The sequence below is a fragment of the Athene noctua genome, chromosome 8 (genome assembly GCF_965140245.1).
Source record: "Athene noctua chromosome 8, bAthNoc1.hap1.1, whole genome shotgun sequence".
Classification (NCBI taxonomy): domain Eukaryota; kingdom Metazoa; phylum Chordata; class Aves; order Strigiformes; family Strigidae; genus Athene; species Athene noctua.
This window is the reverse complement of record NC_134044.1, coordinates 19,649,861-19,673,217: the sequence shown is the minus strand read 5'-3', so window position 1 is coordinate 19,673,217 and position 23,357 is coordinate 19,649,861. Positions and strand designations below refer to the sequence as shown.

At 60.2% G+C, this 23,357-nt stretch overlaps 1 protein-coding gene across 2 annotated transcripts in view; it reads left to right on the top strand.

Moving 5' to 3' along the window:
* Positions 1-14,468, top strand: part of EPHB3 (EPH receptor B3) — a 30,008-nt gene extending 15,540 nt beyond the window's left edge. Inside the window, exons 4-16 of one of the 2 annotated variants that reach the window (XM_074912826.1) lie at positions 6,540-6,695; positions 6,847-7,182; positions 7,989-8,113; positions 8,281-8,449; positions 8,544-8,649; positions 9,060-9,112; positions 9,298-9,420; positions 9,519-9,766; positions 10,014-10,229; positions 10,321-10,470; positions 10,558-10,751; positions 10,921-11,076; positions 11,390-14,468. In XM_074912826.1, the coding sequence (XP_074768927.1) occupies positions 6,540-6,695; positions 6,847-7,182; positions 7,989-8,113; positions 8,281-8,449; positions 8,544-8,649; positions 9,060-9,112; positions 9,298-9,420; positions 9,519-9,766; positions 10,014-10,229; positions 10,321-10,470; positions 10,558-10,751; positions 10,921-11,076; positions 11,390-11,498 (2,141 nt within the window). In that variant the 3' untranslated portion in view covers positions 11,499-14,468. Of the gene's footprint in view, positions 1-6,539; positions 6,696-6,846; positions 7,183-7,988; positions 8,114-8,280; positions 8,450-8,543; positions 8,650-9,014; positions 9,113-9,297; positions 9,421-9,518; positions 9,767-10,013; positions 10,230-10,320; positions 10,471-10,557; positions 10,752-10,920; positions 11,077-11,389 lie in introns of both variants that reach the window. The other variant, XM_074912825.1, reaches the window with a different exon arrangement.
* Positions 14,469-23,357: the final 8,889 nt, after the last annotated feature.

Sequence of the window (23,357 nt, the reverse complement as noted above, 5' to 3'; positions counted from 1 at the left end):
CCCTGGGGTGGCTGGGGTTTAGCCAGAAAGGTTGCCGCTCCCCTTGGCTGGAGGTGTTGTGCAGGGAGCAGGATGCCGGCTGGGCCCCCAGCACTGGATGCCTCGTACTTGCCGATGACGGGATGCTTGGCGCCGGCCCTTTGCTCTTGGCAGGGACGATGCGATTTGGGACAGCCCATGACGTGGGGCTCAGGCCAGGCCGGCCTCTCCGCTGGCTTTGGGAGCAGCATAGCTGTCAGCCATGCTGCTGTGGCTGGTCAGGGAGAGCTCAGCCTCCACGGGGCCACAGCTCTGCTGGGAAGCCTCCAGCACCATCAGTGCCAGCACAGACCCGACTTCGGTGTGCTGGCCCCCTGCATCCGTCTTGTGAGCAGCCGATCTGGCTCCTCCTGGGGCAGATGGACACCCGTGCCAGGCATCCATCGCTGGGTGAAGAAGCCACGCTTAAAAGTGTGCTAGGGTCCCCGCTCCTGGGGAGCTGGTTTCCCTCTTGCTTGAACTGGAAGATGTTAGACCATACAGGGGGTTTGCTCTTTCCCAGCAGGGAGTGGGGTTTGGGCACAAGGCAACACCATTTCCAGCCAACATCTGGGCTGTGCCGAGGAGGGGTACCCCAAGGTATGATGACAAGGGGCTCCTCGGGTCGGGCTCAGGGCATGGCTGCAGCCCCAGGGCGAGGTCCCCTCTCTGCCCCCTGCAGCCAGGCAGACACTCACGTGGTGGCTCTCCCAGTGTCTTTGATTTCCCCCCAAGCCCTGGCTTTTTCCCCAGCACACAGGGAAGCCACACTGAGCTGCGGGCACGTCTCCATCCGGCAGCCTGCCCTCTCGCTGGGCAGAAGCGGCGGTGTCCTCACGTTTCTCTGGGAAAGTTGCTCTGTGCTTGTAGGATCAGATTTTCCGCCATATGATCGTGTGTTTTAAGTGGAAACAGCTGAAGTAGGGCTGGGAGAAGCTGGAGCTGCAGCTCCCTTTTCTGCTCTCGGCTAGATGTTTCCTTACCCCTTTTCAGCAGCCCGGCACCGCCAAGAAGGCTCTCGGCCCCCATGGCGCGGGGAGAGGTGCGGATGCAGCCCTGCAGAGCTGGCGTTTCGGCATTCCCGCCCCAGGGAGCCGCTGAGGCTTCACCGCGCGAGCGAGGAGCGCTCCGGAGTGCCAGATGGCATTTTAATAAATAACAATACCCAGTTACTGCTTAGATGGGATAAGCCCTGTTGTAAATCTCCCCCTTTCCCCAGACTTTCAGTGGTCTTTGAAGATCTCCTCCTCCTCCTCCTCCTCTTTATCTCCATCCAGAGCCAGGATTAGACCTCGCATTCAGACCTGTTACAATGCAGCTTGTATCCTGGTCCCTCGGGAGCTGAGGGCTCATCCCGCCCGGCTGAAGGCAGTTTCTTTGGCATGCTTTGTAATGCGATACGCCAGGCTGGTATCTGGCGCTCTAGTCCTGAGTTGCCACAGCATTGATTTGGCATCTCATTCTCAGCCTCATTATCTTTATTTAATTAGCACACGGCCCTTCTGGGGGTTGTGCCGCTTCCCACACGCTTGCCGCCACACAGAGCTGCAGAGGCAGCTCTTGCAGGACGAAGAGGAGCTGCTGGCCAGGGGGAGGATGAAGACTCCCACATGCCTCTGCAAGCAGGGGTGCACTGCCTTCACCCTCTTGCACCCTGAACCTTGAATCCTCTGGGATTCAGCCTTTCCCCCAGCCCTGTCCCTTCTCCTTTTGGTTTGTGAGCACCCAAACCGTTCCGGAGCTTTGGTATCGAGGCACTCCCCGCGTTGCGCAGGCAGGCAGTGGGAGTTTCCCTCGAGCAGTGCAGGGCTCCCAGCGCAGAGCAGCTCAGCATGCGGCACCTCCCCAAAATTGCTCCTGGGCATGTGCTCCCCACATCAGATTTACCATGGTTTGCACCCTTCACGTTGCTGGCTTCACCCAAAGTTTGACAGAAAGGTTTGAGGTCTAGCTGGTTTGGTGCCAGGACTAGCAGCAAGCCCCCTCCTCACATGGCCCTCGATGTCCGTAGGGCGGTCCTGAAGAGTGGCCACGGTGCCCCCAGAGCCTACACCGTGCTCAGGAGGGGGACTGGGGGAGTGTGGTGCAGTCGATGGGCACCCAGTCCGTCAAAGCCCATGGGGAGACAGTGGAGTGTGACACCACACTCTCCTCAGGCCCATTTCTCAGCGTTTTTTATGTCCTTTTTCTGATGGCACGAGGTGCTGTATGTTTGGGCACAGTCAGTAGGTGACAGCAGGTCATGCTGGGGCCAAAATCTGATTTTTTGCAAAAATAAATTTCCCTTGCAATCAGTGACTAATGGAAACATCACCCCGAATTAAAAAAAAAAAAAAAAATATGCCAAGCAAGCATTGCACTTGCCAACTGTTTGCAGCTTTGCATTGCAACATGGGCTTGCTGCATGAAACCCAGGAAGTGAAACTGCCTGCTATTAATTGCCTGGGCTTCCAGATCAAAGGCAGCTCAGCAGTGCAGGCAGGGGAGAGCCGCGGGTTTACAGCCAGGCAGCTCCACAATGGGTTACTTGTAACACAGTCGAGGAAATCTGCCCCTGCCGTCCTGCCTGTGACCCGCTGTGGCTTGAGAGGCAGCTTTGCTTATTGAAATTTTTTTTTTCCGTTTAAAAAAAAATAAAATTGTTTTCCCGCCTGTTCTTTGGATGCCACTGTTCAAAACCCTGAGGGCTCTTTCCTTTCTCTCCCCTTCAAATTTACTCCATTCACTTTTGGACTGCATTAGCGTGAAATATTTCCACCCAAAGGGTGATATTTTTAAAAAAAAAAAAATCAAGTGCCTTTTAAGAGAGACTTAAAAAGAGAGTTACCGCCTCGGCTGTAGCCAGGCTGTTGCTTCCACAGCTCTAATCCATCTGCAGCCGCTTACGAAAGCGGGAAGGGAGCGAGCCGTGCAGGTTCATAAAACACAGATCGTCCCAGGCAAACTCGATTGCTGCCTTTAAAGAAATTACAGGGTTGCTGGACAAAGGGATGTGATCGGTTTAATTTATCTAGGCTCAAGTAAGGCGTTCTGCTTCAGTCCTACAGGCAGAGAAATACTGGAAGGATGCTACCTGGGCTGGAATAGCCTCGTGTGGATGGGAAAGCAATTGAGACCAGAAACAGGGTAGTTTGGGGCTGGTATTTCCTGATATGCTGTGGACTTTTTCTCCCTCCCTTTCCCAAGGGAGGGGACCTCGAAGTTTTGGGGATGCACACAGGGTTCGTTCGTGCTTGCCCTCATCCCATGCAGTAATGGAGGCTGCCTGCCGGATGAGTCACTGCTCTCTGCTGCTGCCAGGAAGGTTTTATTTCGGTGTTTTTTTCGGCTCCCTCCCTTGGACTTTATTCACTGGGGTGGGGGTTGAATTTGGGAAGTGCCCTCCTCTTCCCCCAGCCCTGTGCTGCAGCTCTGCAAGGCAGGATCAGGCCCCAGAGGTGAGCAACTGATGAGAATCCTGGAGGGGCTGCCAGAAGCAACCGGATGGCCAGCAGTGGGTGCCATGCCGTGTGCCGTGCCGTGCCGGGTGTGCTATGCCCCGTAGAAGGTGCAGGGGCAGTTTTGCAGCAGCCCCACGGCTGCATGACTGCCCTTCTCCTTCCCGCACCCTGCATAAATCCTCTCCGCAGCCGATCCCCGCTGTCAGGCCAAGCTGCATCTCCATCCCATCAAGCCAGCGGCTCCTTTTCAGGCCAGGGAGCTCCGTTTCGGTTCCCTGACCTGTTATCCTGTGGCTGTCAGTGACTGTCATGTTCTTCCCGGAGGTGACCACAGCCCGGCACCAGGAGATGTGATCTGTGTGCAGAGGTTCAGGGTTGTTATTTTATTTGAGGACACTTAAGCAGGAAAAGTGCTTATGCAAACCTCTCAGTGGGGAGAGGGGAGCCCGGCTCTGGCTGGCTGGAGTCACGTTCCCGCTCTGGAGCTCCCAGGCTCATTCCCCAGCGTGCCGGCCAAGACAGTGGTTGTTGTACAGGCAGTTTCTTGCAGAGAAGAGATGACACAGCGGCTTATCCACTGGGGACCTGGGATCAGCTTTCAGCTCGGTTACAGTCTTCAAACGTGGCGGCTGAGAGCTGTCACGCTGCCACCAAGGTCTTTATGCTCTGATTTATTAAGCAGAGTTGGAAACTTAAACACAGGAGTGCATCTGGGCCTCGGTCCCTCTCCTGCTCTTCCCCTGCTTAACAGGGCTGGCTCATCCCCCCCTGCCAGGGTGGCACGAGAAGAAATGACCTTCATCCCTTGTGCCTGCGCTGGGCGCTCCTGCGGGATGGCAGGCAGCTGCCCGAGGGTGGCTCTGCCTGTCCCTTTCTTCCCTGTCCGGAAGTGCAGGTCACTGTCCCCTCCATGCCTGTAACCCACTGGGAACCGGCTGGCGCTGAACATGTGGGAGGCCAAGCACCATCATCCTTCCTGCATCCTTTGCAGAGCACTTCGCTGTCCCCGGCTGCCATGCCACACTTGGGCTATGGGCTCTTCAAAGCTCTGGTTGCTCCAGCTTTGCTCTCCCCACAACAAGCCTGTTTTTTCAGGGGGTTTTGTCCCTGATGGATCTGGGCTCCTGTCCATAACCAAAGCATGTTTGGCAGCTTTCTGAGCCCAGAGCGTTTCTGTCCAAGAGGTTTCAGTCATCTCTCATTCCTCAGCAATCTGGTTCCTTATGTGTGAATCTGCATCCACCCAGTTTGAACCGCCCGGGACTCTGGCTGGGGTGGGTCTGCCTGTGCTGAGGCTGCTCTCTACCTCTGGGCATCTACTGTCCACGTCTTTTCATTTCGTGGTGGCAAGGGTGGGCCCGGCTGGGGGGACAGGAGCCCAGGACCTACTGGCTGGTGGCTTCCATTGTTCACAGAGGAGCAGGTCTGCGCACTCCTTCGCCCTCCAGCCTGTGCAGTTGGGATGAGCTAAGCTTTCGTTTCCAAAGGGAAGGCCCAGAGGCTGGGTGAACTCAGGTCAAGGAGCTGGAGCGAGTCGAGCCATGTGGTTGGTCCTGTTTTGACCAGAGAAGAGTCTCCTTGCCGGAAGGCTCGCGCCCTGGGAGCAGGAAGCAGCTCCTGCCGCCCATCCGGGCAGGGGAGCTGGAGAGTGCACGGTCCACAGGTCCCCTCCTCAGCAGCGGGGTGCCTTCCCCCGTGATGGGGCTGTTCATGCGTCCCCCTGCCTGGCACCACCACGATAGAGCAGGGCTTCTCCCCTGCAGCGGCTGCCACTTGGTGTCTTGACAAACTGGGGGGCCAGGATGGCACCCTGGAGCTGTGTGCAGGTCCCCACGGGGCTGGCCTGGCAGCATTGTGACTCAGCAGCGCTCCACACCCCACGCGTGGGGCTGCAACTAGCCGGAAAACTTCCACCGAGGATGTCGGGAGATACCTCATAGCAGGAAACTTCCGCTTGCCACAGCCCGGTGAAGCACTGGGAAAACCTCCTCCTGTTTACGGGGTGATGTGCCACAGGCGTGGGAGGTGGGACAGGGCTGCCAGGAGGGTTATGTGCCCTCAGGAGCTGCCCTAGCCCCGGCGGGGTGAGGAGGATGTGCCCCCCATTGGGGCTGTCAGTGCTGACGCTGCCCTGGCTGTGGCAAATGAGCCAGCACCATCAGATGTCTCACTGCTTTGGCCAGCTGCAAACACAGAGCACAGGACCCACTTCCTTGGGGCAGCACTGAGATAAATCAGGCTATTTCGAGGCATGGGTCAGGTTCCCGAGGCTGCTCTGCCCCTTGGCTCAAGTGCCATTAATCCTTTCACGTGCCCCTCGTTACGACTAAACACCCTGCGGTGCCAACCAGGCCGGATCCCAGGACTTGTGACTCCTTGAAGGACCCTGATCGGAAGTGGGGGTAGGAGGTGGCGGTGATGCTGAAGCAGCTCTTTAGCCAAGGACCTGCAAGAATGTTTTAATCTCGCTCAGCACTCCACTTGAGCCAGCCTCGGGAGGTGCCACTGCCCCGGGGCTGAGGAGTGGCTGAAGAGCCCAAGGCGGAAGGTTTGGGGCTGAGTGGCTGCATTTTGGGTGGCAGAGAGCAGGGGCTGCTGCTGGCAGGGCTGGGGGTCCTTTTCTTCCCAGCCTTATTTCTGTGGAGAATGAATCGCTGACCCTATGGAGAGTGCTGGGCCTGGAAACAAGCTGGGGAAGGGAGCATGGCAAAACCCTTAGGAAGTGCAGTGAAAAGACAAAACTGAGAGTGTGATCTCCTAGCTGGACCTGCCATGATCCCCATACAGCTGCTGACAGCAGGCTGCCCCGGTTCTGCTGCAGGAGCTCAGTGTCTTGTGGGCAGGGCTGTGCCTGTGCTGGCAGGTGCCCCTGCCCTGTGCCAGCAGCTTGCTCCTGCCCACCCTGCCTGGCCAGGGCACAGCTGGCAGCTGTGGAAAGGCTTGTAGGTGGCCTGTGGTCCTCAAGCCACTGATGGAAAATTTGGCAGGGAGCAAGGAAGGGTCTGCCCAGCCTTGGCGGGGAGGATGGTGGATGTTTTCTGGGTGCACTTTATAACTCATGTCTGTTTTCCCTTCCTCCAGCGTGTGGCCCTGGAACCTTCAAGTCTAAGCAGGGGGAAGGTCCCTGCTCTCCCTGCCCTCCCAACAGCCGGACCACCTCTGGAGCAGCAACAGTTTGCACGTGTCGAAACGGCTTTTTCCGGGCAGACACGGACCCCGCAGACAGTGCCTGCACCAGTGAGTCCTGCCCTGGGCAAGGAGGGAGGCGAGGGGAGCTGTGGAGGTGTCAGGGGTCCACATCTGGGTCGAGGGGTGTGTACTGTGCCCATGCCAGAGGTGAGCGGGGCATGGGGGCACGGCATCCCTGACCCCCCCATTCCCCCCGCAGGTGTCCCCTCTGCCCCCCGCAGCGTCATTTCCAATGTGAACGAGACATCGCTGGTGCTGGAGTGGAGCGAGCCGCAGGACACAGGCGGGCGGGATGACCTGCTCTACAACGTCATCTGCAAGAAGTGCAGCGTGGAGCGGCGCCTCTGCACCCGCTGCGACGACAACGTGGAGTTTGTGCCGCGCCAGCTCGGCCTCACCGAGCGTCGCATCTACATCAGCAACCTGATGGCCCACACCCAGTACACCTTTGAGATCCAGGCCGTGAATGGCATCTCCAACAAGAGCCCCTACCCTCCCCATTTCGCCTCTGTCAACATCACCACCAACCAGGCAGGTCAGTGGAGCTGCCAGAGAGCAGGGGCTGGCTCTCCGCCGCAGAGTGGAGTGGGGATTTCTTCCTGACAGCCTTGGAGGCTGCAGTCCTTTGTGCTGCTGTGTGTTACTGGCTCTCTGCGCCTGCATCTAATCCCCTGGGTAAATTCTTCTCTCCGTTTAACGCGTGTCCCTGGAGGAGATGAGATCAGAACGCGTGCAAGCAGAGAAGGGCAGGGTTGGCAGATGCTCCAGAGAGCTCTAGATCTCCTAGACCTACCCCAGAGATGTTGTGCCTGCTGTGAAGGCAGGAGGAAGGAAATGAGATTTCTCCCCTGTGGGCCTGGGAAGACTCAGCACCAGCCCAAACCTTCGCAGCCAGCTGAGTGCTCTGCCGTTCCCTACTTCCACCCGCTCTGGCACAGCTCCAGCGTGCTGGTAATCTCCAGCCGCTGCGCTCTGATCTGATTTCACGGGTCTCGTTGGTGGGGTGGAGCGCGGAGCTCCTGGCAAGTGGAGGAGGGGAGGGAGCCCCGGTTTGAGCTGGCAGGGCCCTTCCCCACACCAGCTTGCAGCTAGGCGTGGGGTGAAGCGTAGCCTCGGTGCTATGTCTGAGGCTTCCCTTGGTCCTTTATCACCTTGGCTGCAAGATGGTGAGATCACACCTCCCTACAGAGACTTGTGGGAGGCCAGTCTCAAAGCTTCTCCATGCTTTTCCACCGAGGTTATCCAAGCAGGTCCCAGGCAGAATCCCCTACACCGACACGGGATGGTGGAGGGGGTAGCCTGGCACAGATGACTCAGAAATTCCTCTGCCCTCTTTCCTAGCCCCGTCTGCCGTGCCTACAATGCACCTGCACAGCAGCACCGGGAACAGCATGACGCTGTCGTGGACTCCCCCGGAGAGACCCAACGGCATCATTCTTGACTATGAGATCAAGTACTCAGAGAAGGTAAAGCAGGAGGCAGAGCAGCTTTCCCCCTCCTCCAGCCCTCCTGGCTGGCCGTTGGCACCATGGCGCAGGGGTGCCCTTCAGAGAGAGTGCCTGGGGGATGTGGAAGCCAGCAAAAGGGGGGTATTGCCTCACAGAGGTGACACCCACATGTGTCTCCCTTACAGCAAGGCCAGAGCGATGGCATCGCCAACACAGTCACCAGCCAGAAGAACTCGGTGCGGCTGGATGGGCTGAAGGCCAATGCTCGGTACATGGTGCAGGTCCGGGCTCGCACGGTGGCTGGATACGGCCGCTATAGCCTCCCCACGGAGTTTCAGACAACTGCGGAGGATGGTAGGTGCCAGGACCAGGCTGCCTCCATCCCCCAGCCCTACTATGCATGCTTCTTCCCCAGTTTGACTTTGATTCCTGCCTCTCCCTCCATCAGGCTCCACCAGCAAGACTTTCCAGGAGCTGCCACTGATTGTGGGTTCAGCCACTGCAGGGCTGCTATTCGTCATCGTTGTGGTGATCATCGCTATCGTCTGCTTCAGGTACTGGCTTTGCAGAGAGTGGGGGTTCAGAGCTCGGTTTGGGGGTTGCTCGTGTCTGCCTCAGAGCTTTTCCCCCTTGCCTGTGGGTAGAGCTCTGGCAGCTCCAGTCTGAGAGCAAAGGACTGGATCTGCCACACATGGATATCAGAGTACAGGTCCTGTGGGAGGACTGTGCATCTCTGCTTCCCCAGAACCAGCTGGGGCTCTGCCCGGGCTCCTGCCATCCTCCCTCAGCACAATCTTCTCCCATTGCACCTTGGGTGGAGGGATAGCTCTGCTCACAGCCTGCCACAGGGGAAGCTCTCTGGCATATGCTGTCTGTGCTGGGGTTTGGAAGCTGGCAGTGAATGTCTTTGCCCCATCAGGAAAGGGATGGTTACTGAACACCTCCTCTCGTCTCCTTTGGGCAGGAAGCAACGCAACAGCACAGACCCCGAGTACACGGAGAAGCTGCAGCAATACGGTGAGTGTGAGAGCCCAGCAAGTGGGCTCTGCCTGCCCTCTCCCAATTCCTGCCCTGTGCACAAGAGGAGGGGAAACCTTTGCTAGCCAGGGACCAGGAGGGATGGGCTGACATCCAGCCAGGCTGGCTTGGCATCTGTCACCCATATTGTGTTCCTTCTGGTGATGACTCCTCTGCCCTTGCAGTCACCCCTGGGATGAAGGTCTACATTGACCCCTTCACCTATGAGGACCCCAATGAAGCCGTCCGGGAATTCGCTAAAGAGATTGACATCTCCTGTGTCAAAATCGAGGAGGTCATTGGAGCAGGCAAGTCCCAGGGCTGAGCACAGCAGCTGCTGAGACCACCACCTCTCACCCTGCTGCGTGGCTCACCGTGCCTCCCCCTCTCCCCTTCCCCACCACAGGGGAGTTCGGTGAGGTGTGCCGTGGCCGCCTGAAGCTGCCTGGCCGCCGCGAGATCTTCGTGGCCATCAAGACACTGAAGGTGGGCTACACGGAGCGACAGCGACGGGACTTCCTGAGCGAGGCCAGCATCATGGGCCAGTTCGACCACCCCAACATCATCCACCTGGAGGGTGTGGTAACCAAGAGCCGCCCTGTCATGATCATCACGGAGTTCATGGAGAACTGCGCACTTGACTCCTTCCTCCGGGTGAGCATCCTTCCCCTCCTGCCCTGGGCTGGGGGCTGCAGCACACAGAGGACAGAAGGTCTGAGCCCTCCTTCTCCATCCCACTGCATTGTCGTGCTGGCATCCCCAGTGCTAAGCTGTGCATAGACATCATGAGATGGGAGAAGAGTGGGTAGCTCTAGGGAGGAGAAAGGTGGTGGCAGCACATTGGGATCTTTCCCCAGTCCATTTGGGGTGTTGCAAACCCCTCTGATTTCTCCTCTGGCAGCTGAACGACGGGCAGTTCACGGTCATCCAGCTGGTGGGAATGCTGCGAGGCATCGCTGCTGGCATGAAGTACCTTTCGGAGATGAACTATGTGCATCGAGATCTGGCTGCCCGCAACATCCTGGTCAACAGCAACTTGGTCTGCAAAGTGTCCGACTTTGGGCTCTCTCGCTTTCTGGAGGACGACCCGGCTGACCCCACCTACACCAGCTCCCTGGTAGGGGACACTCAGGGAGGATCCACCGGTCTGGGGATGGGAGGAGACACCTCAGGTGTGTGCTAAATAATGGAGCTGTGTATCCCTGCAGGGGGGCAAGATCCCAATCCGATGGACGGCTCCTGAGGCCATTGCCTACCGCAAATTCACTTCGGCCAGCGATGTGTGGAGCTACGGCATAGTCATGTGGGAAGTGATGTCCTACGGGGAGCGACCCTACTGGGACATGTCCAACCAGGACGTAAGTGCTCCCTGGGGAGCGGGGAGCTGTGGGCTGCCCGTGGGAGCCCAGGTGACTCACAGCCCGCCTCTGCATATCTCTCCACAGGTGATCAACGCAGTGGAGCAGGATTACCGCCTGCCACCCCCCATGGACTGCCCCACGGCGCTGCACCAGCTGATGCTGGACTGTTGGGTGCGGGACCGCAACCTACGGCCCAAATTTGCACAGATTGTCAACACGCTGGACAAGCTCATCCGCAACGCCGCCAGCCTGAAAGTCATCGCCAGCGTCCAGTCTGGGTCAGTGGCATCCCTGCCTCCAGCCAGGACTCCCCCCAAGCCTGGGGAACGCTGGGGTGGCTGGGACTAGAGATGTGGGAGGGCAGGGATAAGAAATCTCCCCCACTTCCAGTTACATACACCTTTTTGTCCCCTGCTCCTTATGACCTGTGGTTCTCTCACACTTTAGCATCTCTCAGCCGCTCCTGGACCGCACCGTCCCGGATTACACCACCTTCACCACCGTGGGAGACTGGCTGGATGCCATCAAAATGGGACGGTACAAGGAGAACTTTGTCAATGCCGGCTTTGCCTCCTTCGACTTGGTGGCGCAGATGACTGCGGAGTAAGTCCCTGCTTGCGGAGGAGGGAGAAGGTTGGGGCTGGGGCTGCTGCACTTTGTTCCTTGTCCCTCATCTCTCTGGCAGCCAGCTCCTCCCGTCTGAGCCTGTGGAGGGCTGAGCTGCACGTGGGGTTTTCCCCAGTCAGTTAAGGTCTGGGATCCAGCATCCAGTCCCCTGTGTTGTTAGAGGGACACAGGAGCTTGGCAGAGGGCTGTAATGAATATGAATGGGCCCCTTGGCAGCAGCTAGCTAGGGCAGGGCCACGTGCTTGTGTTGCTGCTGTCAGAGATCTGAGTCTTCACCTTCTCCTTGCAGAGACCTGCTGAGGATAGGGGTGACGCTAGCAGGGCACCAGAAGAAGATCCTGAGCAGCATTCAGGACATGAGGCTGCAGATGAACCAGACGCTCCCGGTGCAGGTTTGACCACAGGGGACTCTGCATTGGAACGGACCGAGGGAACCTGCCAACCAGGTTCAGTTTGCGGTGCAGCCCGGCTTCCCGTTTCCCCCTTCACATGGCGCTCCTCTGCCTCGGACGGTCGCCTGGGACGGGACGGGACGGGCTGCCCTTCCCTGGATCGGAGGCACTCGTGCCGAGAGGGAGCCCAGCTTTTCGTCCCGTGTCCTGGAGCGGCAAGGCAGCAACACATCTTCATATTGAAGATGGATTATGGGACAGAGATGGCACATCCCGTTTCCCGCCCTGTCTCGGTGCTCATCGGTTTGAAGAGTTGTTCTGCTTCTTGGATTTCTTTTCACCCCGTTTTCCCCCCAAGCCTTCACTTCCCTCCCCTCCCCGAGGCCACAGACTGTTGACCCGTCCGCTGAGTCCGTCAGACACGTCCGAAGCCTTCCCTAACTCTGGTCCCCGCGTGGAAGCAGCCGGGGGAGGCTGAGCCGGCGACAGGGCCGGGGCCATCGGCCCCAGACAATCACTCCTCTCCTCCAGCCCTGGCGGCCCCTCTGCCCGAGGGTCTGCACTGGAACGTGTCCGAAGGGAAGGCTTCGCTCCCTTTCTTGGCTTTGCACGCCAGAACCCAAACCCCATGAGTTTTACTATGCAGGGAGTTAGGCAAAAAAAAAAAAAAGAAAAAAAAAAAGAGGAAAAAAAAAGATATTAAAAAAAAAAAGAGGGAGCAGAAAGGGGAGGGAGGGGGACCAGGCGCCCGGCTCCACATCTCTTACCCTCTTGGTTCTCCTGGCCGGCTCTGGACTGCAGAGCGAGGCCATCAGCACGTTTGCACAGGGACCCTCTGCCCCGGGACCGACGGCAGCCGCGCTCCCCCCCGAGGGGCCGGAGAGCGGGGCTGGGGCGGGGGCTGCGCCGGGGGGCCGAGGCCTGGCCTCCCCCAGCCTCCTCTTTTATGCAGAAGGAGCGGGTGCCGCCGGCGCGGCCGCCCCGCTCCTGACACACGCTGTGATTGCTGCCAAAAGACTCACTCACCTTTCCCTGAGGATTCACTGCAGCCCGGTTCCTCCAAGCCGAGGGAGAGACTCCCAGCGTGCCTGAGTGTGCGTGAGTGTGTGCATGCGTGCGTGGGTGTGTGCTGGCCGGCAGGACTGTGTGAGGCAATGGGCAGAATAAAGGCAATAAGAATTTTACCGGAGTTTCCTTTGCTCGATCGCGCTCTCACTGGATGGGCCCAGCTGCCTGCGGCTTTGTTGCCCGCCGGGGTCCTCCTCTTCCTCCTGGCTGGCCCCAGGCTGGCTCTGTGCCCCTTTCTGCTCCCCAGTTCTCTTGTTGCGTATTCAGGTGGTCCCGCAGGGTCGGGCCGGGCAGCGATGCTGTACCCACCCTGCAGCGCCCGGGGACCTGGTGTGCTCCCCTGCGGGGGTGCGTAGGGTGGAGGTTACAAGTCCCAGGGCAGAGCCAGCTGTGAAACTCCATCTAATTCAGAGATGCTCTTTTTTTTTCCCCCCCATCCCCTCCTCAAGTCAAACTGGATCTGTGGGAACCACTCCCGTGCATGAAAACCAAGCGGGGAGCAGCCGTGCTTGCTGCCTGGCCCACCACCAGCAGGTCCCTGCACCCCTGGGGCTTCTCTGCAGACCGCGGGTTCTCTACTCTCCCCAGGCAGAGTCCGCCCCCCCCGGGCAGGAGTGTTGCAACAGCCACCGGCACCCCTGAATCCAGCCTCGCTCCTCCTCGCCATGAAATGGCAGCCGCTGAGCCAGGTGGGAGCACGCCAGTGCAGGCAGCAAGGTAACCCCCCTGGGGGCTGCTGTCCCCAGGAGAGCGGGGCCGGGGGGTCCACATGCTGTCAGCCATGGGGGGATTGCTCCCCAGTAGCTGAGGGGGGCCCTGGGGTTGCTCGTGCTGGGGGCTTTCAGGTCCTATCACCCCCTCAGCTGTGGTGTACCTCACTGGCTGGCTTACAGGGGTGCTTTGCTGGTGGTGCAGAGGAGCAAGCGGGTGCTCCCTGAAATAAGGGTGTGCACCCCTGTGCTCCCCCCTAGTCTCAGCCCCGCTCCCTGCCTCCCCGGGCCGGCCAAGCAGGTGCTATTTTTCCTCTTTCCTTGAAACTCTGCCCTTGGGTTTCTCATTAACCCCATCCTCTTCCCCAGGGAACAGTAAACAAGGCCGGGAGGGCGGCTGGCAGCAGGTCCTGTCCCAGAGCACGGGCTCTCCGCATCCCACCGTCCCTCCTCCACGGGATGTGTCGGGGATGCTGCCTTCCAGGGACACCACAGCCCCATTCCGCCGGGGTTTCCCAGCCCTGCCCACCCTGGTTTGCTCCCCACCCTGACTGCTCCCCTGCTCCCCCCACGGTGGGACCCCAAACAGCAGCGCTGGGCAGAACTCCCCCCTCTCCCAGGTCAGGCGAAGCAGACTGGTGTTGGGAGGCTTTTAAGAGCAGGTGGCCAAATAGATGTCAGAGCCTGTTTTGGGCTTGCTGACCCCTCAGCCCCCCTGGCTGGAAGTGCTGTGGATCTCAGGGGCTGCCCCTGCCGCCCTTGCTCCCCCAGACCGGGTGCTGTGAGGCTCCTGCAGCTGCAAGGTTTGGGGTCCCACTGGCCCCGGTACACCCCAGACATCCCCACCACAACCCCTCTATCCCGGCCTGGCTTTGCTTTGGGGGGGTTTCTACTAATTTTAATCAGCAAACCCACCACAAACCCCTCTTCTCAGCCTTCTCTGTGCCCACCCTGCTCCCATGGGGCAGGACACAGCATCGCTGCAGCCAGCCCTGGGTCTCACCCCCCCAGCCTCAGCCCCCCACACTGCCTGGTTTGCACCCAGGGCTGCACCCAGCAGCTCTTCACATGCTGTACCTGCCACCTCCCTTTTTATACAGATACGTGTAGGGGGAAAGCTGTGTTCGATAGTGAAAGAAAAGCAACAGCGAAAAACAGCAGCAAGGGAAATTAATGCGAGCGTGCGTTTGTAAAAATATTTTTTAACGGAAAGACTTTTTTTCAATTAAATTATTTAAGGAATTTTATGGAAGTCTGCAGTGCCTGTGTGGTTCCTGGGGGCTCTGGGTGGCGGAGAGCCCTGCGCTGGGTGGGTGTGGGTGTGTTTGGGCACTTGTGTGTGGAAAAGTGGGTCCGTGGCAGAGAGCAAGTCACTTGGCCCCGCTGCAAGCCCAGCCCAAGCCTCACCGAAGATGCTCCCCACCTCCTCCTGGGGCAGCCAGGGAGTGAGGACCTTTGGGGGGCTGAGGAGAACAAACGATGCCGCCCAAGCTGCCAGCCCTTGGGTGCCACTGCAGGGACATCCTGGGGTAGCGGGGATGGGGACAGTGTGCAGTGTCCCTTGGGGAGTGTGGTGGCCCGACGGGGAGGGTGGGGGGAGTAGAAGGCAAGCCCTGCCTGCACCCTGCCTCTGCTCTGCCTGTGCCCTGCTCTTCCCCCCTCCCAGCCCATGCAAAAGAGCCTTTTGTGCTGCTGGGTTTTTTTCCCCCCTTTTAATTCCTAACCAGGAGATTAAGGGAAGACAAAGCCTACGATTGTTCCCACTCTGCGGAGAGCTGGAAAGTTCGGGGAGGGGGGACTGTCCCTTTCCAGACAGGCCCAGAGGAGGGGGACATGTGCCCCAGGTGGAGGGGCCAGGAGGGGGGCGGGAGGCACCCTGGGGGCAGTGGTGGGGGTTCCTGGGGGCACGGATGGGATGAAGGCACACCGGGTGCTAAGGGGGGACCCAGCCAGGGTGGGCCCGGGGGCTCAGGGCTCCGGCGGGAGGGTGGGAGGTTCTCCACGGCAGAGGAGGAGGAGGAAGACGGGATGATGGCTTGGCCGGCTCGCCGGCTGCTTGGCGTTTTCCCTGCTAACTCTTGGCTGACACCTCAACAACTTGGCAGGGAGAGGATCCCGCAGCCCCGTCAGACGCCTGGGGCCGGCGCAGCTGGAAGGGATCACGGCTCAGCACAGCACGGCCACGACCCGGCAGGCCAGCCCAGGGCACGGGGCAGCGGGGGCATGGGCATCCCACACAGCCCCCACCATGCCTCGTCCCCTCTGCCAACCTGCGCCCACAGGAATCGCTAGCGCAGTCGCGTCGTGGGCCGCATCCTGCACCCGGGCTCAGCCAAGGGCAGGACGGACACTGGCCAGGCGGGTCATTGCCGGAGCCAGGGATGCGCCAAGGCCCGGGAAGGGGCTGTCCCCACAGCTCGAGGGACAGGACCCAGAGAGTTTTCCCACGCTCACAGGGAGACACGAGACACCCACGAACACCCCGGCTCTGCTCCTTCTGTTTCCCGTTAAGATTATTTATTGGTAATTTTTAAGACCACTTACAGACTCTGTTCACGTGCCAGGACCTTACACGGCTTTTTCCCAGGGCTTTTTCTTTTTTATTAAAAAAATAAAGAAATTGTTTTAATCATTTTCTTCCCACTCCTTCCTCCCAGTCTCCTTTGGTAGTTAGCAGGGGGCTTGCATATGGTGCAGTGCCCATCCTCGGATACCACTGCAGCCCATCCTCCTTGCCCACTCCTGCCGGGGCTGCATCCTTGTCCCCTCAGGCAGGGCGGAGTGTGCCTCCAGGGAGATCACGAAGGACAAGATCCCCCCAAGTGGTGCCAAGCATCCCTGCGCCGGGAGCTGCCAGCCAGTCCAGTACGCTCCCAAAAAGGCGATCTGAGGGCCAGGAGCTGGGGGGCTGCCTTGGGGAGCAGGAGGCGGCTCTCCCTCGGATGCCTGGGAGCTGACATCGTCTTTGGCAGCACGCAGCCAGCGAGTGAATGCACCCGCCATTAATCACCCCGCACCCACCTGCCTTGTTTGAGGAGCAGAATCCAACCCAACGCTGGCCCAGGAGGAGAAAAGCAGATTTGGGTTATTACCCAAGGCCAGGGCAGTGTCTTGACCCAGTGTGGTGGTCTGGTGTTGGGGAAAGGCTGGGTCCGCAGGGGGAAATCCGAGGGAAAGCTGCAGTGGCCTTGCTGGCAGGTCTGGGGCTGGTGCCAGGGGGCTGCATCACTCCCCCCCCTGTGGGCCACCCTGGCTGGAAACGTTGGCTCCTCTGGAAGTGAGGGGAGCAAAGGGGCTGCTGCACTGCCAGGAGCGATAGGGAGAGGTCTCCTGGTCCTTGCCAGTTTGCCTCCCCGAGGTTTCGCTGGCCACCACCCCTGCCCACCCCTGGGTGGCGGGTCGGTGCGCACCCCCTGTGGTGGGTATCGCTGCCCACCCCCCGCACGGCAGCATTGCCCATGTCCCCGCGCACGCAGCCCCTCCTGCCACCCGAATCCGGCTTCTCCTAGAGCAGCACTTGGGAGAAATGGGGGCACCCCTTCCCCCCCTGCCCCACTCCCCTCCACAAGCGCTGAGACCCCTTATTGCACACACACACACACACCCCCCCACACCCCCAACCCCGCCGCTCCGCTTTGATCTCCCTGGAAGCCAGGGACGGTATCGCTGCCGGGGGCCGGGGGCGCCCCGGGTGTCTGACAGGTTCAGCCACACATTTCTGGCTAATGAGAAATTTCCTCTCCCCGGCGCTTGGCCGGGTTTTTTTTAGCTCCGGTATCGCTACCCCACCTCTGCCTCCGCCGGGGCGGGCTGAGTCACGGCAGCGTGCGAGCCACCTCCCGGCACGCTGGCTTCGCCCGCTGGCCAGGTGGGTGCCAGGCCCTGGCGGCACCCCCTCCCCACGCCTTGGCGTGACTGGGAGCCCGGCAAAACCAAAACTCCGATGACCCACCCCAGTGCAAGAGCCAGACGCTCCAGAGTGATGCCCTGACCCCGGGCACCGGAGTGGGTGGGCTGAGCCCAGGGAGGGGGTCAGCGTGGTGGTGGGTTACGGGTGGGTGCAGCCCCCCACTGTGCCCCACCGCCCCAGCTGCCCTCCCTGGTCTGTGCTCAGGGGAACCGCAGCTCCAGGCAGTTGGGGAAGTTCAAAGGGAAGGGAAAAAGCAACAGTCCCCGCTCTGCATGAGGGTTTGGGCTCGGCTCCCCACGGGCTCCCTGCTGCCCGCAGTCATTTTGTGCCATTAACGGGTTTCCTCGCCCTGAACTTGCTAATGAGCCAGCGTGGGAAGTGGCAGGGGCCCAGGGCTCCCAAACTGGGGCAGGGAAGTGGGTGAGCGGCTCCTCCTAGCACAGCATATGGGGGGAAGAGGTGCCCACCATCCACTCTGGTTCCCCCACTGGGGTCCCACCTGCTCTTGGGGCTCTGCAGCCAGCTCCACTGACCCCCAGCACATCCCTGCCACCCCAGCAGCTCCATGCTGGTGCCCCAAGAGAAGGGTGCCCCAAGCCACTACCCCCGGGGGTGGCTCAACCTCTGCCACCTCTCTCAGCACAGGTTTTCCCCATCCCGTTGTCCCCATCGTCACCCAGGCAGGGAGCCAGGGCTGCACCCCGGGAGGATGAAGCTGAAACCATGACCCATCCCCGGGGCGGTGAGTCAGGCTGTGCCGGGCACCTTGTGCCGGAAAGCACCTTCCAGCACCATCCCCATCCCTGCCCCCGTGCTCATCCCTGTCCCCATCCCATGATGTCATGGCACAGAAGGGCTCCACAGGAGCCAGTGATGGAGAGGATGGGGTGAAAAGCTCCAGGGAGGTGGCAAGTGTTTCTGTCTGCAGCTGAGCCTTGCAGGAAGGGAAGTGGGAGGGTGAGCCAAGCCCAGAGCACGAGCACTGGGGCAGAAGTGCGGAAGAGTTTCAGCCGGCATCGTCAGCCCTGTGCAAACAAACCTGCGGGACCGTGCAGGGATGGGGGAGAGACGTGCAGAGGTGGGGAGAGCCCATCCCATGCCATCCCTGGCTCTGGAGCTCGTGGGTCAAGGACCCGGGTGATGAAGCCATGGCACAGCACATCTGGGGGCTCATATGGAGCAGGGGCTGCCCCTGACAGTGTGACGGTGGCTGTGCTGCGGTTCCAGCCCATGTCCCCTGTTCCCTCAGGCCCAGGCGCAGGCAGGGGATAGGGTGTGCCAGCACTAGGGGCACAGGCTCCCATTCACACGCTCCCGGCGGGTGTGCAGTGGGTGATGGACGAGGCATGTCCCAGCCTCTGCACTGAGATAATCCCGTCCCAGCCAGCACCACCGTCCCGCAGCCGGCATTTATCTCACACTAGGGCTGACGTCACCCTCCAAGACCCTGGCCAAGGAGGCCTCCTCGCTTTTCCCAGGGACAAGGGGCTTCAGGCCTCTTGCCCCAGGCTACAAGCAGGTGGATTTATGACCACAGCCGTGCTCTGGCAACCAGGGGACAGGAGAGGCAACAGGGCCTTTATGGCTTTAATACACCTTTCTGACAGTGAAGTTTAAATGGCCTCATAAACCCCCCCGTTGTCCACCCCCAGGAGAAGGCAGTGGTTTATTAGGGCTGTAATTCTTCTCCTGGCATTTCATCAGCATCCTTTTAATCTGCACTTGGAGTTTTTATTTCTGCTTAATACCGGCAGCTGTAAATGCTGTTAGGGATGGTCTTGTGCAGGGACCCTCTGGAGGGGGACCGGGCGCTGGGGTGGGGATGCAATGGAGCAGGGGGTGCTGGTGGCTGGGACAGCATGGTCCCCATCAAGAGGTCATGCCAGTGAAGAAGAGCCAAATTTTGCTGCTCCAAGAACATCCAAGAACATGTGGCCATGGTGCAAGGAAAGCCTTCCCAGGGAACCTTGGGATTTCGGCAGCAGAGCCAGCCGGGAGCTAATCCTTTGTGCCAGGCTTTCCACTTTCATCTCATTAACTCCCGCTCTCTGTGCCGCTGCCCTCTCAGTTTTTCTGGCGGGGAGATAAGTCTCCCTGCTCGGCACAGCGAATCCTCCGCGCCTGCTCGCCCGATGCTCCCGGTCGCACTGACGCTGGCAGGCAGCTTCCATCCAATTACAGCGGGGTGAAGCTCATTTTAATTGCATAGAGCAACTGGGATTACGCAGACTTTATCTCCTAATTCCCTCTTTATCTCTTAACTTCACACTTGCTGCTTGCATTGAAGGCAGGACAGCTTGTGCCAGCGTTTGCAATTTCTGAAGTAGCCTTTCCCCATCCGCCACCCCCTCGCCTGGATGACGTTGGTCCCCAAAATGCCTCAAAATGCTCCAAAATGCCAGCACTGGGGAACCCTCCACATCCCACGGAGCCGGGACAAACTGTCTTCCCAGGACACCCCCACAGCACTGTGGGGTGATGGTACCAATTGCACCAGCTGCTTTGGGAGGAGGAAGGCTCACCCTCCAGCTGGTGTCCCCAGAAAAGGCCACATGTCACCCGGAGGCAGGGGCTCTCCAGGAGTGGCTGGGATGGGCACAGCGCAGGGGAAGGGCTCTTCCCCTTAACACCCCACAACTCTCACTCAGCACGGCGGGTGCTCAGCACCGCTGCTGGGGCTGCTGCGGGGCTTGGGGCGTCCTTGTGAGGGAGGGACGGGGTGTTTGCCCTCCAAAGAGACACTCTGGAGACAGCGAGTGTCTCAGCCAGGTCCTTGGGGACCCTTGAGGACCCTTTATCTGCCCTGTGCACTTAAGTGGGATGAATGCTTCTGTGGGGCTCTGAGAGCTTGTTGGTGCAGTAAAAAGGTGATTTGTAATCTCTCTGGGTATGAGAGCACCCATGGGTGCCTGACTCCCCCTACAAAGGGCTGACCCATCATCCCTCCCTGCAGCAGGAGTGGCACAGAGTCACAGTGCTCTGCCCTTTCCACCCTTATTTATTCACACCCCAAGACATCCCCCGGTGCCCAGGGCAGGGTAGCTTGGGCATCCAGCAACACCCACTTCTGCGTGCAGACACGTCCACCCTGACCCAGAACGAGCTCTTGAGATAACAAGATAGCTGGAGGCTGCCCCGGACAGGGGCACTTGGCGGGGCTGGCCCCGATAACAAGCCGGCAGCTGGTCCTCTCTCCCTGTGATGATATTTCCCTGTTGGTTTGATGTCCCTGGCATCACAGAGAGCTGCGTGCCGGGCTCACCCATGCTGCAGGTGGGTAAACTGAGGCAGCAGGGCAGGGGGCAGGTGTCTGGCTTAGCAAGCTCTGCATCAGCACGGCTGGGTGCTAATTAGCTTCCATTAGCACACGCTAATTAATCTAATTCCGATGACCCACAATTCCAGAGCGTGAGAGCTGCTCCTCGCCCTCTGCCATCACCGTGCACAGCTCTGCCTATGCCATGGCCGGTGGCAGCAGGGAGGGGAGGGACCAGGGAGCCACCGGTGCCTGTGCCACCCAGCAGATGTGCCCTCGCCAGGTTCAGCCCTGCACGGCAGCACGCTCCCGGCCTCTCCACCCCGGGCACCAATGACACAAGCCAGACCTGGCGGATCAGGCATTTCGGGTGCCAGCAGAGCTGCGTTACACCTGTCAGCTTTTACTGTGGGAGTGCCCCAAGCGACCATCCCCTTGGCCTCCCGCCGGCTGGCCCCACCGAGCATCATGTGGGGGGGGCTGGGCATGCTTGGGGGCTTTGGCACAGGGGGCTACGGCAGCGAAAGGGTGTCTCTTAATCCGGCAGCAGCTGCGGGCCCAGGCTTGCTTGTTCAAGGGATATGGTAGCTCGGTCAACAATCCCCCGGCCAGTTTTGGGGGGGATTAGCAGCCCCCTGGGGAGGGAAGGGGCCCACATGAATATTGGGCGGGTGGGAACATGGCCCCGTGGAAACAAAGCCGGCCAGGAAGGCAGCGGGGAGCGGGCACCCGCTGTCCTAAGGCATCCCCAAGACTGGGGACAGGGGCTTGGGGACCGTACCTGTCCTCTTCCCACTCTCACCCCCACAGTGCTGACAGGAGGGAGCTCTGGTTATCATCCCATGCCACCCCCGTGTGATAACCCCCGCCAGCGCCAGGGCAGATGGCAGCCCCTGGACACCCCCTTGACCCCCCCATCTGTCGCCATGTCCCAGCACCCCAAGCCCCGGAGGGAGCTGGCTCAGGAAGAGGCCAAATGCCAACACCTGGGAGCTCCTGGCAAATGAGGGCAAGTTTGTAATTAGTCCTTGTTTGCCATGGGGTGGCCAGCTGAGCTGAAATTCAGGCTTGAAGGAGGCAGTGGGGTGTAAGCTCAGCCTGGCCAGGAGGGGAGCTGGCTGCCTGGGGATCCCCTCTCCAGGAGCTGTGGGAGCCTTCCCAGCTGCTTCTGCACGGGGGCAGCCCTGACCCCTGAAACACTCATGGGTTCAAACTGGGAGGCTCCAGCTTGTCTGAGCAGCAGGTAGGACTCAGTGGGAGAGGAGAAAGGTTTGCCTTGGTGGCATCACATCCCATATTTCCCATGTGCTCAGTACCCCTTCATCCCCTCTGCATCCTGCTGTGCCCTACGTTGGGCCCTGGCATGGGGGCCCTCCAGCCTGCCTTTGCCTGATATTTGGGGTTACTGGTGTGCAAGGTGCCTGTGTGCAGTGCCACAGCCTTCGGGGTTTGCTGAGTAGCTTAGAGCCAAGCCCCAGGCCCTTGTCTGCTCTCAGCTTATCTCCCTGGGGAGCAGAAACCCTCTCCGGGGCAGCTCCCTCAGTGGCTGAGGGGGTTCCCAGGGTGGGTGTAGGTCCCTTCGGCCACAAAGACAGGAGAGACCGGGATGTGCACCCAGGGAACGGTCCCAAGTGTTGGTGGTTCTCAGGGAATGAGTGCCCACCTGCGGGGACGTGTTGGGGGCATGTATGGGTACAGGCACGTGTAGCTGGGTGCTCCCGTGGACTCCCTCCAGGGCCCCTCACCCCATTCCCTGAAGGTGCTGAGCTGGGGCCACTTTTCTGCTCTGTTAGCCACGGCTGTGCCGGCACATAATGACATGGTAATTGTGAGCGGAGGCCCGGCCACACGTGCTGCCCAGCTCACTGGCCAGCCCTCTCCTCACCCGGGTTAGCCGCTGCCCGGGGGGTCCTGCCATCCCTTTCCCTCACCCACCCGAGGGACCCTCGCACCCAGCTCCATCCAGGGTCTGCCCCGGTGGCAATGTGGGGGGGAAGCCCCCCTGGCAGGCTGTGGTCACCTCCTCGCCTGGGAGCTGGGAAACCTGTCGTTCCCCGTGGTGTTTACACGGGTAAGAGGGGTCCTCCGCCGCTGCACATCGCATTTTCTGCTTGGTCACTTCCATCTGTGTCCCCGCATAATGATTTTTTCTGCTACATTAATTTAACACACTGCGGCGAGCCGAGGCGCTGGAACCCCGGGCTGCTTAATTGTGTCAAAGGAAAAGCTCCCGCTCCCGCTTTCATCAGCGGCCGAGGCTGCTGCGGGGTGGGTGTCCCCGCGGGGAGGTGGGGGTGGGGTGGGAAGAGGTCTCAGGGTGGTCGTGGGGTCTGGAGGGATGCAGTGGTGGAAGGGTGTGGGGTGTCACAGGGGTTGGCGCGAGCCCCCCACCCTGGGGCATGCAGCGGGTCCTGACTCAGGGCATCCACTGGGGGCTGTGGGGTGAGGATTAGGGGTCCTGGGGACCCTAAAATACCCCTTCCAGGCAGTCTGGCACCATGGGACATCTCACGTCATCCGTATGGATGCTGCAGCAGGATGGTGGTGGCACATCCTGATACCCGACACGTTGCCTGGAGCTGTCTGGCCCCGGGATGGTGGGAGCCGAAGGGTTAAGTGTTGTGTTTGTGTTGGCTGAATGCGGTGGGAGCTGAACAAGGCCCCCACAAATGGAGGTGAAGGGCTGCCCAGACGGGATGTGACAGCCCGATTTCAGGGCTGTCAGCCCCGGCATGGTGGGCATTGAGCAGGGACATTCCTTCCCGCTGCTCCCCGCTCCCCTGGCTCCCAAGCAGGGGCCGCCGACAAAGGCAATGGGCAGCCCCTACCCATCTCGGCCCCACCATCTGGGGTGCCATGGGGCATCTGTGGGGCACAGCCTGGCCCATGGCTGGGCTCTGTGCCTGACTCTGCCCCCCCCC